We start from the raw sequence: 13,287 nt of genomic DNA, 5'->3' as shown, positions 1-13,287 counted from the left end.
AAGCGAACTTGAGTGACGCCATTCACGTGATTGCTACTTGGTTTCGGGGATACAGTGAAACACCCATGTTTTGTCGCCTGACAACTTCTTCCTTGTTGTCTTCACATTATTGCAAAAACTGCATGACACTGTGCTCTTTGTGATTGTCTGTAAGCAGTCGCGGTGCTCACCGTGCACACACTTTGTGATAGCCTAATTTTTCTGTAAATTCTGTTAATCTTATGAATTGTGGTGTGGAAAGTCTCAGGAATACGCAAAGTAAGGTCGTTAATGATGAGCCTCAGATCTTCAAGCAATATTTTTTTTAACTTTTTCGACAATTTCGTCTAAAACTAAAGGCGCTCCGCTCCGATCTTCATCGTGAATTTCCGTTCGGCCTTCACTGAATATTCTACACAATTTGCGAACTTGTTGGACAGATATGCACTTTTCCCCATAAACTTCGATTCATTGACGATGAATTTGAATAGGTGAAATCGGTTTTGCATTTAAAAACGTATCACAGCACGAATTTCGCATCTGGCGGTAACAGCGATCGGGAGCTCCATCTTCGAAGGCTACTAGGCCAGGCAGGCCGGCACTGATCAATGCAGCGAGGAAAGAGTACTGGGTTGAGAGAGGGAGAGTTGATGTGTAAGGCAGTATTGCCAGATTTCTCCCGGCACGTCGTATTCTTTCTCAGCGGCATAATGAACCTTTTTTTACGAATTACTCATACTTTTGTTTAGCTGAGATGTCAGAACTATGAGGAGGTTATCGTAAAACCGTTTTGAAACGAAAAATATCAATACAGGAATGTTGAAAATTGTTAAACGAAGACTACCCGAAGGAAGAAATAGTCTGAGCAGAAGACAATATCCATGATTCGAAAATGTGAGAACCTGGACTAGTTTAAATTCACACTTCCTGCTAAGGATCGCTTAGGCCGTGAGACGATTTGCCGAAATTATATTAAAGCTTCTGTGAAGAAGACTGCACCACAAGGAGTATATATTCTGTAACTCAAAGTTGTTGCGTAGTACTTATCTTTCAAACCTAGATAGAAAGGATTCATCTATTGTCAATTATTAATTTATCCATGATTTATATGTGAAAACCGGAACTATCAGCGTCGTGTATTCTTGTTTGTTTGTTATCTTTTGTGGTGAAAATGCCTTTTATGCAAAGATCCAGTTGACCAAATGTACGTAAAAAAATAATTTTCAATTGAACTTGATGAGATTAATTTGAAAAAAAAACTAAAAGATTCAGACAGAAAAATTTCAAAAATTTTTAAAAACGTTTTTGACAGTTAACCTGGGAAAATTGAACTCGTAAATAAAAATACTTACCAAATGCTTTGCTAGCTTTATTTGCAGATATTGTTCCAGTTCTTAATGCTTCCAGAGCGTTATTTAGATTTTCTTCAGTCCAAGATTTAGTAGGCCCTTCTTTTTTGGGGGTATCTATTCCTAGCCTATGCGCTCTCTGCCATAAAGTAGTGGAGGGAATACCATAAGTTGCGGATGCCTAAAATCATAGTCTTATGAGTAATAAATAGAAATAAAAGAGTAAATATGAGAATTTTTTGGAATACCGAACGAATAATCAGTAGAACGATCTGTGCGTGTAGGGGGAAGATCAAAGTTAGATAGTATTTCTTTTAGTATTTAGTTAGATAGTATTTTTGTGTAGTGTGTATGAAAAAATCTATGATGAAATCAAAAGAATTTGAATAACAGAGAGGTACTAATAAATACGTTTAGAATCTATAAAAAGAAGAAAAAAAAAATAAAACTATTAGGGCAAGACGACTCAACTGGTTGGTTTATTTGCGTACATTTGGAGCGAATAGAACAGTCAATATTAATTAAATAAATACAGCCGGAAAAATGAAAGATTACCCATGAAGGATCATATCAATCACTTATTTTGTATTTGCTGTCTTTTTCTATAAATAACAAATGTTTGTTATAGAAAAAGACAGCAAATCTGGGCAATTATGGGCAATCTTTCATTTTTCCGACTGTACGTAACATTAAACATACGAAAGAGGAAAAAGGATAAAGGAAAAAAAATTGTACTGGTCGTGTTGTCACAATTTCATATCACGTGCAATACCTATTAACTGTGTATTTCAATATTTTGATGTTTATAATATGACGTATATAGCTTTATGACAACCTACCTTAGTTAGGCTCATATTGTGATTTCGTAAGGCATCTAACGCCATATCCATATCTTCCTGTGTCCAAGTTTTCGGTCCCCCAGCATGAGACCTTTGTTGCCCTAATTCTAAATGGCCGTTATTTTTCATTCCAGGTACGTCATCACCTACATCTAAAACATAAAAATCACAATTATTTAAAATTCCTTAATAGATTTTGTTATTAAATAACTAAAAAAATATTAGGAACAAATTATTGGATGGGACGCCCATCTGGAAAGAGTATCTAACAAAGCAAAGCTTTGTCTTTGAATTTGTCGAAGAATATGTGGAAAATCATGGGGTATGGAACCCAATCAGATATATTGGCTATATATGACTGTTCTTAGACCTATGATTACGTATGGAGCACTAGTATAGTGGTCTAAATGCCAACAAAAGACCTCCAGAGATAAGCTGAATAAGCTTCAACGACAAGCATGCTTAATTATAACAGGAGCAAAGTCGACTACTCCAACCGCCTCCATGGAGGTCATAATTGACCTCCCTCTATTACATAATGGAGAATGAAACGAGGATATCAGGATCTAATCTGGAGATAATAAAAAATTATCCAGAGTTGTAAATCATATCAAATGCAAGCAATCTAAATATAATTCGAAAAGCCGTTTACCATCGCCTTTCCACGAAGGGACTAATGGAAGTCGAATAAAATGAAATAAAGAGGAACTGCAGGGACAGATCTATAAAAATTATATCGGATAGCCATGCGGCATTAAGGACACTGGAATCGAATCGAATTGACTCCAAATATCAGTATCTGACTCAATCGAAATCTTATTAGGATCGGAAAAAGTAACAAAGTAAGTTTACTCTGGATATTGAAGGCAACGAAAAAGCGAACCTACTTGGCAGGGGAGGGGCAAAAGAAATAATCATATGCCCACAAAGGGTCTTAAACTTTCGAAGGCTTTTATTTATGAACCTTCGAAGAAGAGATCCATATATGTACTAGATAGGAATAGGAATGATCTGATAATTATTGAGGGTCTCCTGACAGGACACTGTCGTCTCAAGAGACACATGAACGAAATCGGACTGGCAGAAAGTGCGAATTGTAGATTTTGTCAGGTTGAAGACAAGACGGCGAAACACTTTTTGTGCAACTGTCCAGGTTTGGATAGGCTAAGGTTCAATACATTTGGGCATTATCAACTTAAGCCCTAAGACTTCGTAGAAGTGTTACCGAAGGCCATATGAAGCTGCCAACATCTGACAGGATAACTTTAACCTATGGTTGAGCCACAATAGAACTCTTAGGTCGAGTGGAAGGGTGACAGCCACTTATATTACACCTAACCTAACAAGATTCTCTCCTATGGTACTACAGCTCAAGTCAGACCCTGGCCTCCTCCAGCATCCGCCTCCAAGCATCCATTGCCTTGGCTGCTTTCCTCCAGTTATCCACCCTTAATATCTCTTTAGCATCGGTTCTCACTTCGTTTATCCACCTATTCTTGGTCCTATAGAGTTTGTACTATTGGTATATCTCGTGGTTGAACCTTATTTTCCACATACTATTGTCGCAAACGGGTCGCAATACCCTTCTCAATATCTTTCTTCCAAAAGTATTAATAAGGTTTATTGTCTTTTCTGCCATAATCCATATTTCTACGCCATATGTTGCTATTGGTCGTATAATGGTTTTATATATTTTGAACTTTACTTCTCTATGGATGTATTTGGATTCAAACACCTGCGACAGGGAGAAGTGCTTTATTAGCAAGCAGTATCCTTCTCCTCCTCGCTACGTCCTCAGTTATCTATACGCCCAGGTATGTGAGCTATTTTACTACTTCAATGTTTGCATCGTGTATTGTCAAATTTTGCAAGGTTCGTTGTTTTCTTGCTTGTATTAGAGCTTTAGGGCTTTAGTTTACCTAACCTAACACGATTATTGGGAGAAATTATACAAACTCTTTATCAATAAATTTTTGTTTTTCGTGTTATTATTTAAAGCTGCTTTTTTAATTGTTAACAATATATTTAGATATTGCTACTGCAATTAATAATCTCTTTGGTTTTACTAGATGATTTGGATTGAATTTAAGGATAGGTGGGAACGTCAATTTACAAGGAAAAAGTTTAGAATAATTAATAGAAGAACACCAGAAAAATAAACCTACAGGTTATTTTATTACCGACAAAAATCAGTTGACAACTGCGGCACATATGATCAAAGACGAATAGGGGAGCGGGCGTAACCACCTCTTGCTCCTGATACGCACTGATGATGACTTAAATATTTTTTAGTATTCCTTACAACTTACGTAGTACTTACAGTATTCGTTCTATTGTATCATTCAGTTTTAATCCGTTGCTTTGTAACGAATCATTCTAAAGGATCTAGATCCTGAAAATTTTACCAAAACGATGATCCCACTCCTCTCCTAAGACTATAGCGGCAGTACAAATTCTCGCTGACATACGATTCGTGTGTTGGCAGTCGCAAGGCTACGTGCTTACAGAGTTGTGATGGAGTTGTGCCGAATCTAAATGATCCCATAATCTACAGCATGGTGAGCGGAATGTTCTCCTTTTCCCGACCAGAAGGCCCACAGCGCAGCCTAATATCCCGAACCTATATGACCTACCATAGAGGAAGGTCATAAAGGTTCGGGATATACCCAAAAAGAGACGTTATATTCCTTATCTACCACCGAACTGAATATATAGAATATATTAATGGGATATAAAAAAAAGAAAGTTTTCCTGACAACTGCTAAGTATCTTGTTGAAACTTTCTTGGATAGAAAATATCAGTCCGATACATGAAGACAATAAAAAAGTTCCGAAAAATAGAAAACGTTGCAATCCAGATTATGTTATAGCCTAGATCGTCATTCACCAAAAATATCTACCATAATTTTAGGGGCGAAAAGACCTAACTAATCTGAATTAATTGAATCTAATTCGACGTTTGTAAATCCTTATACTTACCTAATTTAGAAACTCCAGGAATTCCACTAAAATCTGCATGACCAATAAGCTGGTGCATGGTTCTTTCTCCATCTTCGTGGCTGTCCATTGAATGATCAGGCCCCGACAAATGCGATTCCATATCCAATAAGCTGTATAAAAATTAAAAAATATTTACCATAAATAATTTTCAAATTGTTAATAGCAGTTTATGTCATTAAAAACATTTTGCAGTAAGTATACAAGCGACAGAAGGCTGCCTATATCTAAATTGATTGTCCTGTATTAACCAATTAACATTACAAAATTTATGGATTCTGCTTTAATAAGAGCATGTCTTTAAAATTTTTTTTAGAAAAATTTGTTGCCGTTGTTTAAGTGTAATCAGACTATCTGATCTTTAACCGTAACATTGTTCTTCTCTCGAGTAAAAATAAGTTTAGTACAAGGGAGAAAATCTACTGCAACTATTCTTTCGTAAAAGCATTTGACCGTGTCTCGTGAAAACATGTCTCTACGATAGATAAAGCCATATAACACTTATCAATATTACCGAATATATATATATATATATATATATATATATATATATATATATTTATATATATATATATATATATATATATATATATATATTTATATATATATATATATATTTATATATATATATATTTATATATATATATATATATATTGTTGTAAAAACAACCTGTATAATATTGTAATCGTAGTATAGTTATTTTATCAAATTGTGAGCTCAGGTCGGCAGCTCTCGTTTTAACGTGTGTGCTACTGATGCCCTTCATAAGGGACCCGTCCTCCCCTCGATATATGTAACTTAAGACAGATAGTGCCAATTTGCCTCTCGGCAAGTGAAGGCCGAGTGTGTGTGTGATCCCGATAAGCGCGTGGTGCGTAAGTTATAAATGCGCTTGTAAACCCGGTGTTTTGTGTTAAAACGTATATAGTTGGTCTCTCTCAATTTTATCATTTCATGTATATCTGTTAGCCTCCCCGCACTCACTGTAAAGCTAATATTTGTATAACTCTTTATGTAACTATCAGAATTGCGATAATTGTCAATGTTTGAACCAGCCCTTAAGTCTATTGTGTAAATAAATCGAAGGAAAATACCTCTTAATTGTTTTATTGCTTCAGTGGTCCTTTATAAATATTTTGAAGCAATTAGGTGTTCAAATACGCCTCTCTTAAATGTGGATAGTTTGGCAACAAAGTTTACCCTTTCCATCATCTTGTGGTCTCTTCGAACCGCATATTGTTTATCGCAATTCCTCTTCCGATTTATCTTCATAAATCAAATTAATTTTCTCTTATTTAATTCTCTTCCCGTAAAAATTAAAATAAATATCGTTACTGAGTGCTCTTCACAAAATAAAACGTATAAGATAAACAATCTCACGGCACATGGAACATTACGTCACCACGCAAGTGTTTGAAGTGTTTTCACCCAACAATCTTAGATGTTAGATTTATCGCTCTTCGAGGTGCATCTCAAGTGATATTGCTGACAAGAAACATGTGATGTGACTATGGATTTTTATGGATTTTTTAGATTCATGTCTATTTGGTGAGTTCGTTCCAAAATATATTTTTATAATCACGGTACAGGGACATTCAAAAGTTCGAACGCATATTATTAGTATACAGGACGAGTTTATATTTCGCAGGATTCGTACAGACATTATTTTCTGAGACTCTTGTTTATTATACGGGGTGGACTAAGCTGTATTTTAGACTCTAAAATTGTTTATTTTTCGTGTATCTCTCATAGATAAATATCTCGCAAAGCTTTCGATACATCTCTAACCGCAATGGATCAATTAAAGAAACAACGCAAACCGTTGAAATCAAAAATCTCTCGTATCTCTAATTGGTTAAGGGATAACTCTACTCAAGAAACGGATCCCTTGCAGTTCCAACTCCGTCGTACTGAATTAACGAATTGTTACGCCAAATATGATGACCTCATGGATCAGATTGAGGAACTGGACGAAGACAACACTGAAGAACGCGATAGGGAAGAAATTGAAGAAAAGTACTTCTCAACTCTGGCAGGTCTTCAACATAGAATGGAGATGCTCCAACCTCCTTCACACCAGTCCAGTTCCACTTCTCCACGTTTAGCTAGTGCTAAAGTGACTCTTCCCGAAATTAAAATTCAAATTTTCTCAGGATGCTTCTCAGAATGGAGTGCATTCTATCAGCTCTTCGAGACGTTAATTATTAATAACCCGGAACTCAACAACGTCCAGCGCTTTGTTTATCTCAAATCTTTTCTACGCAACGAACCTCTCCAGTTGGTAGAAAACATCCAAGTTTTAGAAGAAAACTTCCAAATCGCGTTAGAGACTCTTCGAAATCGCTACGAAAACAAATCGCGCGTAATTAGTTTGCTTATACAGCGTCTTTTGAAAGTTCCATCCTTAGTCAAAACTAATGCAAAGGCCTTACGTGAATTTTTGGTCACCGCAAAACAGACCTTACTCGCGCTAAAAAATATGAATGTACCCATCGAGCATTGGGATCTCTTATTAATAGAAATATTTTTGCAAAAAGTGGACTTTACTACTCACCGGTCTTTCGAATACGAGTTAGGGTCAAAAGATATTCCTACGCTAAATCAATTCTTTGATTTTTTAGAAAAAAAGTGTGACATTATGGAAAAGTTAAACTCCTCAGATAATAACGATAAAAAAGTTATTAAAACAAACTCTAAAACGGTTCTCTTCTCTTCGGCAAGTAATAAAAATAACTCATACTCCAAAACATGCGTATTTTGTAATAATGCTACACACACTATTTATGCATGCACAAAATTTGCTAATCTTTTCTTACAGGATAAGTATAAATTTGTTAATGAAAACAAACTATGTCGCAACTGTTTAGGAACTAAACACTTTTCACAAAATTGTTCGTCTCAACGTTTATGTGGTATATGCAAGAAAAGGCATCACACACTCTTGCACAATGACCATGAAAATAGCTCTTCTTCTAGTAGATCTTTTCAACGACAAAATCACGCAACCTCTCGCAATGTACAAAACACTTGGTCTGATGGTGAAGCCGGTCCAAGTAATTCTGTCTCTCTCTCTGAATCTCAAACCTCTCAGGTGTCAAATGTAATGACTTCTCTTTCTGCTCTGTCAATAAAGCAGGATGTTCTGCTGGCAACCGCTCTAGTCACTATTTATTCAAAGCATGGCGTACCCATACACGCTAGATGTATTTTAGATAGTGGATCTCAGTCGTCATTTGTCTCTAAAGATTTGGTTCAAAAATTAAATATCTCTCCTTACAGCAAAAGGTTACAAATCTCTACTATCTCTGAACATAGTTCATTCTCGAACAAAATGGTCGATCTAGAAATTTTTCCATACAAAAGAAATGGTAATGGTTTCAAAATCTCCTGTGCTATTTTAGACAACATAACTTGTAGACTCCCCCAGGTATCCATAAACAGAAGTAAATTTAATATCCCCTCTACAGTCACTCTCGCAGATCCCACCTACTCTGTCCCTGGAAATATAGATCTTCTTCTTGCCAGTGACATATATAGCGAATTGTTATCGGATGGTTTAATACGTTTAGGTAAAGGACTCCCTGTTCTCCAGAACACACACTTAGGGTACATTATGTTTGGTTCTTTACCTCCTTACGCACTTCACAAAGGAATTTATCGCTCACAGTTGTCTCCTACACACTCAAATGTCTCTTTATTTGTCCAGTCCACATCTGAGGAAGATAAGCTCGATAATATAATTCGACAATTCTTCGAAGTCGAAGAAGTGACCCCCTCTGTTAAAATCTCCTCCTCTGAGGATCTGGCTGAACAAATATTCACTGAAACAACTCAAATTCTACCTTCTGGTCGGTTTCAGGTAAGGCTTCCTCTCATTTCTGAAACAGCACATAAAATGCTGGGCAATTCTTACAATATGGCTAGGAAAAGGTTTATTAGTTTAGAAAATAAACTCTTAAAACACGAAAATGTATACTCTCAATATAAAGCATTCATCAATGAATATGTTTCTCTTGGACATGCCAAAAAGGTTCCTCTTTCTCTCACAAATGTGCACTTAGAAAATAAATACTTTTTACCTCATCACTCGGTCATAAAAGAAGAATCATTAACTACCAAATTACGGGTGGTTTTTGATGGCTCCATGAAAAGTTCCAGTGGCTATTCTCTTAATGACATCCTGTTGAAAGGAAAAACTCTTCAGCCTGAACTTTTCGACATTCTCCTTCGGTTTAGATTGTATACCTATGTCTTCACTTCCGACATACAAAAAATGTACAGGCAGGTACAAATTCATCCTGATCACACATTCCTCCAGAATATCCTCTGGCGGGATTCTCCAGAACAGGACATCGAATGTCTTGAGCTTCAAACCGTAACTTATGGAACAAAAAGCGCAAGCTTTCAAAGTACTCGTTGTTTGATGGAATTAGCTAAAACTCATCAAAACAACTCCCCATTGGCTTCCGATGCTCTCTTAACAGGCTGCTATGTAGATGACATTCTATATGGGGCCAATGACACGCAAACTCTTCTTAAGGCTCATAATGAGATAACTGACCTACTCAACAAGGCATGCATTTCTCTTCATAAATGGTGCTCTAATTCAAAAATGTTTTTAGAAAATGTTTCTACTCTCTCTACAAACTCTGCCTATGTTATTTCACCAGAGAATGCTTCTAATAAGGTTTTAGGTCTCTGTTGGAACCCCAGTACTGATACATTTTCAATTTCTGTACCTCAATTATCAATAAAGGATAATTACACAAAAAGGGAAGTACTCTCTATTATCGCTCAAATTTTTGATCCACAAGGGCTCATTAATCCCGTAACTGTTCTTGCTAAAATTATTATGCAAAAAATTTGGATTTCTAAGATTAATTGGAATGACTCCGTGGATTCAAATATTTTAAATGAATGGTTGAAGTTTATAACTGATCTCGCTGCTCTCAAAGACATAAGCATACCCAGATGTCTTTTCTCATGTCATGAAATTTCTTCTATTGAAATTCACTCTTTTTCTGACGCAAGTTTGAAAGCATATGCTGCTTGTTGTTATATACGGGTTATCTACAAATCAAAAAATGTCTCGTGCTCTCTCATTGCTTCGAAAAGTCGTATTGCTCCTTTAAAGACCATAACGCTTCCAAGGCTGGAACTTATGGGTGCTTTATTGGCTAGCAAGCTCACCACAAAGGTGGTTGATATCATAAAGGATAAATTGCCCTCTATTACCTCTATAAACATGTGGAGCGATTCTGAGATAGTTTTGGCGTGGCTCAGATCACATCACTCCAGATGGAATCAATTTGTCGCCAACAGGGTAGCTCAAATTCAAGAAAATTCTTCTCACTCTCATTGGAGACACGTAAAGTCTAAAGACAACCCTGCTGACATCCTCTCCAGAGGAATGATGCCCTCTAACATACTCAACTCCACTCTTTGGTTTCACGGTCCTCAGTTTTTGCAAACATTTGACCTAAATTTGTCTGAATATAGTCCGAAGTTTAATTCTAATAAATTACCTGAAGAAAGAAAAGTTGTTCTTCACACTCGAAGTGCTCAATTTGATTTCTTTGTCATGCTTTCTGAAAGGTTCTCCAGTTTCACGAAATATGTAAGGACTATAGCTTATGTACTCAGATTTGGTAATAACGCAAAGTCTGGCACTCAAAAATTATCCGGTGCACTTGAAGTATCTGAACTTCAAAATGCCGAAATGAAAATTATAAAATTATTGCAAAACTCAAGTTTCTCCTCAGAAATTGCTGATCTCAAAGGCAATAAGATTATTTCTAATAAGTCTCTCTTACAATTTGCTCCTTTTCTTGACAAAAATGAAATGCTCCGTGTAGGTGGACGTCTTAGGTATTCCGAAGTTACCTTTGATCAAAAATATCCTCTCCTCCTCCCCTCGAAAAATCATGTTGTTCGTCTGATTCTCAAAAAAGAACATCTTAGGCTCCATCATGCAGGTCCTCAGAATACTCTCTCTCAAGTTCGCCTCAGATATTGGCCCTTGAATGGTCTACGTGAGATTAAGAGGATAGTCCACGAATGTCATGTTTGTTTCAAGTTTAATGCCAAACCCTTAGCTCAACTCATGTCTGATTTACCTAAGGAACGCTTATGCTCTGCTCAAGTTTTTGCTCATGTAGGTTTGGATTTTGGTGGTCCCTTTCTAATAAAGGCCTCTAAACTTCGTAAAAGTCCCTTGATAAAGTCATACATAGCTCTATTTGTCTGTATGTCCACACGTGCGGTTCATATAGAATTAGTCAGTGGGCTCACAACAGAAGCGTTTCTTCTTACTCTCAAGCGCTTTATCAGTCGAAGAGGTCACCCTCAGACTATATTCTCTGATAATGCGACAAACTTTCTTGGGGCTAAAAATCAGTTATTCGAACTCTATAATTTCTTGAAAAATAAGGAAACTAACTCTTCTATTCAGGAATTTTTAGCCTCCTCTCAAATTCGGTGGAAAACAATACCACCTCGATCTCCTCATCATGGAGGACTCTGGGAGAGCGCTATAAAGAGCGCTAAACATCATATCTATAGATTGTTGGGCAATCTCAAAATTACATTCGAGGAATTCAGTACCGTGCTTACCCAAATTGAAGCCGTACTTAATTCTCGGCCCATTTGTGCCCTCTCTAATGATCCCTCCGATTTCACATATCTTACCCCTGGTCACTTCCTAATTGGAAGGTCTCTCACCTCGCTACCCGACCAGGAGTATACATCTATCCCGGAAAATAGACTTAGCATCTGGCAAAATCTCTCTAAGCTCCAGCAACTTTTTTGGAAAAGGTGGTCGACTGATTATCTGAATCGACTTCAACATCGTCCAAAATGGTTTCTCCCATTCAAAAATTTAGAACCCAATGACCTTGTGTTAGTTAAAGAAGATAATCTCCCTCCTCTCTACTGGTCATTGGCACGAGTGATGGATGTCTTTCCGGGTAAAGATGGCCGAGTGAGAATTGCATCTGTTAAAACTAAGGATGGGATTTTCAAACGCACGATAACAAAATTGTGTCCCCTTCCTAGTGAAGGATTATGTTAATGTTATTAGGTTTAGTACCTTTACTCATATGTTGTTTGTATACTATTACTCATATTGTTTTTTTTTATGTACTCTTTTCTTTTTAATGCTTTTTATAATGTTAAAGCTAGTGCTTCAACTGGGGGCAGTATGTTGTAAAAACAACCTGTATAATATTGTAATCGTAGTATAGTTATTTTATCAAATTGTGAGCTCAGGTCGGCAGCTCTCGTTTTAACGTGTGTGCTACTGATGCCCTTCATAAGGGACCCGTCCTCCCCTCGATATATGTAACTTAAGACAGATAGTGCCAATTTGCCTCTCGGCAAGTGAAGGCCGAGTGTGTGTGTGATCCCGATAAGCGCGTGGTGCGTAAGTTATAAATGCGCTTGTAAACCCGGTGTTTTGTGTTAAAACGTATATAGTTGGTCTCTCTCAATTTTATCATTTCATGTATATCTGTTAGCCTCCCCGCACTCACTGTAAAGCTAATATTTGTATAACTCTTTATGTAACTATCAGAATTGCGATAATTGTCAATGTTTGAACCAGCCCTTAAGTCTATTGTGTAAATAAATCGAAGGAAAATACCTCTTAATTGTTTTATTGCTTCAGTGGTCCTTTATAAATATTTTGAAGCAATTAGGTGTTCAAATACGCCTCTCTTAAATGTGGATAGTTTGGCAACAAAGTTTACCCTTTCCATCATATATATATATATATATATATATATATATGGCAAATTTGGTTCCCAACGAACACCTAACCATCCAAAATCAAGTGGTAGAATTGACATAAATATATATATATATATATATATATATATATATATATAAGAATAAGAAAAAAGAAGTACTTGTGACTCGTTTGGAACAAATATATAACTGTTTTGGATGGGTTGGAGTCAATAAAAGGGCTATTGGTTAACTATTTTTTTTATTCTCGAGCTTTCAATTGTGTTTACAATTATTATCAAGAGCTAAAAAAGACTTGACAAGTTGAACTAAAGTTCAACCTTGTAAGTATTTTGTCTTTTTTAGCTCTTGATAATAATTGTAAACACAATTGATAGCT

General features: G+C 36.3%; 1 protein-coding gene across 3 annotated transcripts in view; it reads right to left on the bottom strand.

Annotated features, from left to right (window-relative positions):
- The window catches only part of LOC140437078 (uncharacterized), a 223,685-nt gene that overhangs the window by 11,499 nt on the left and 198,899 nt on the right, over positions 1–13,287 (bottom strand). For all 3 annotated transcript variants that reach the window (XM_072526333.1, XM_072526335.1, XM_072526334.1), the window contains 3 exons: positions 5,147–5,277; positions 2,168–2,319; positions 1,332–1,509 (listed from right to left, as the gene is read on the bottom strand). In XM_072526333.1, coding sequence (XP_072382434.1) covers positions 1,332–1,509; positions 2,168–2,319; positions 5,147–5,277 — 461 coding nt within the window. The remainder of the gene's footprint in view (positions 1–1,331; positions 1,510–2,167; positions 2,320–5,146; positions 5,278–13,287) is intronic.

This window comes from Diabrotica undecimpunctata, chromosome 3 (genome assembly GCF_040954645.1).
Source record: "Diabrotica undecimpunctata isolate CICGRU chromosome 3, icDiaUnde3, whole genome shotgun sequence".
Lineage (NCBI taxonomy): Eukaryota > Metazoa > Arthropoda > Insecta > Coleoptera > Chrysomelidae > Diabrotica > Diabrotica undecimpunctata.
Note: the sequence above shows the minus strand (reverse complement) of the source record. Positions and strands in the feature narration are given on the sequence as shown.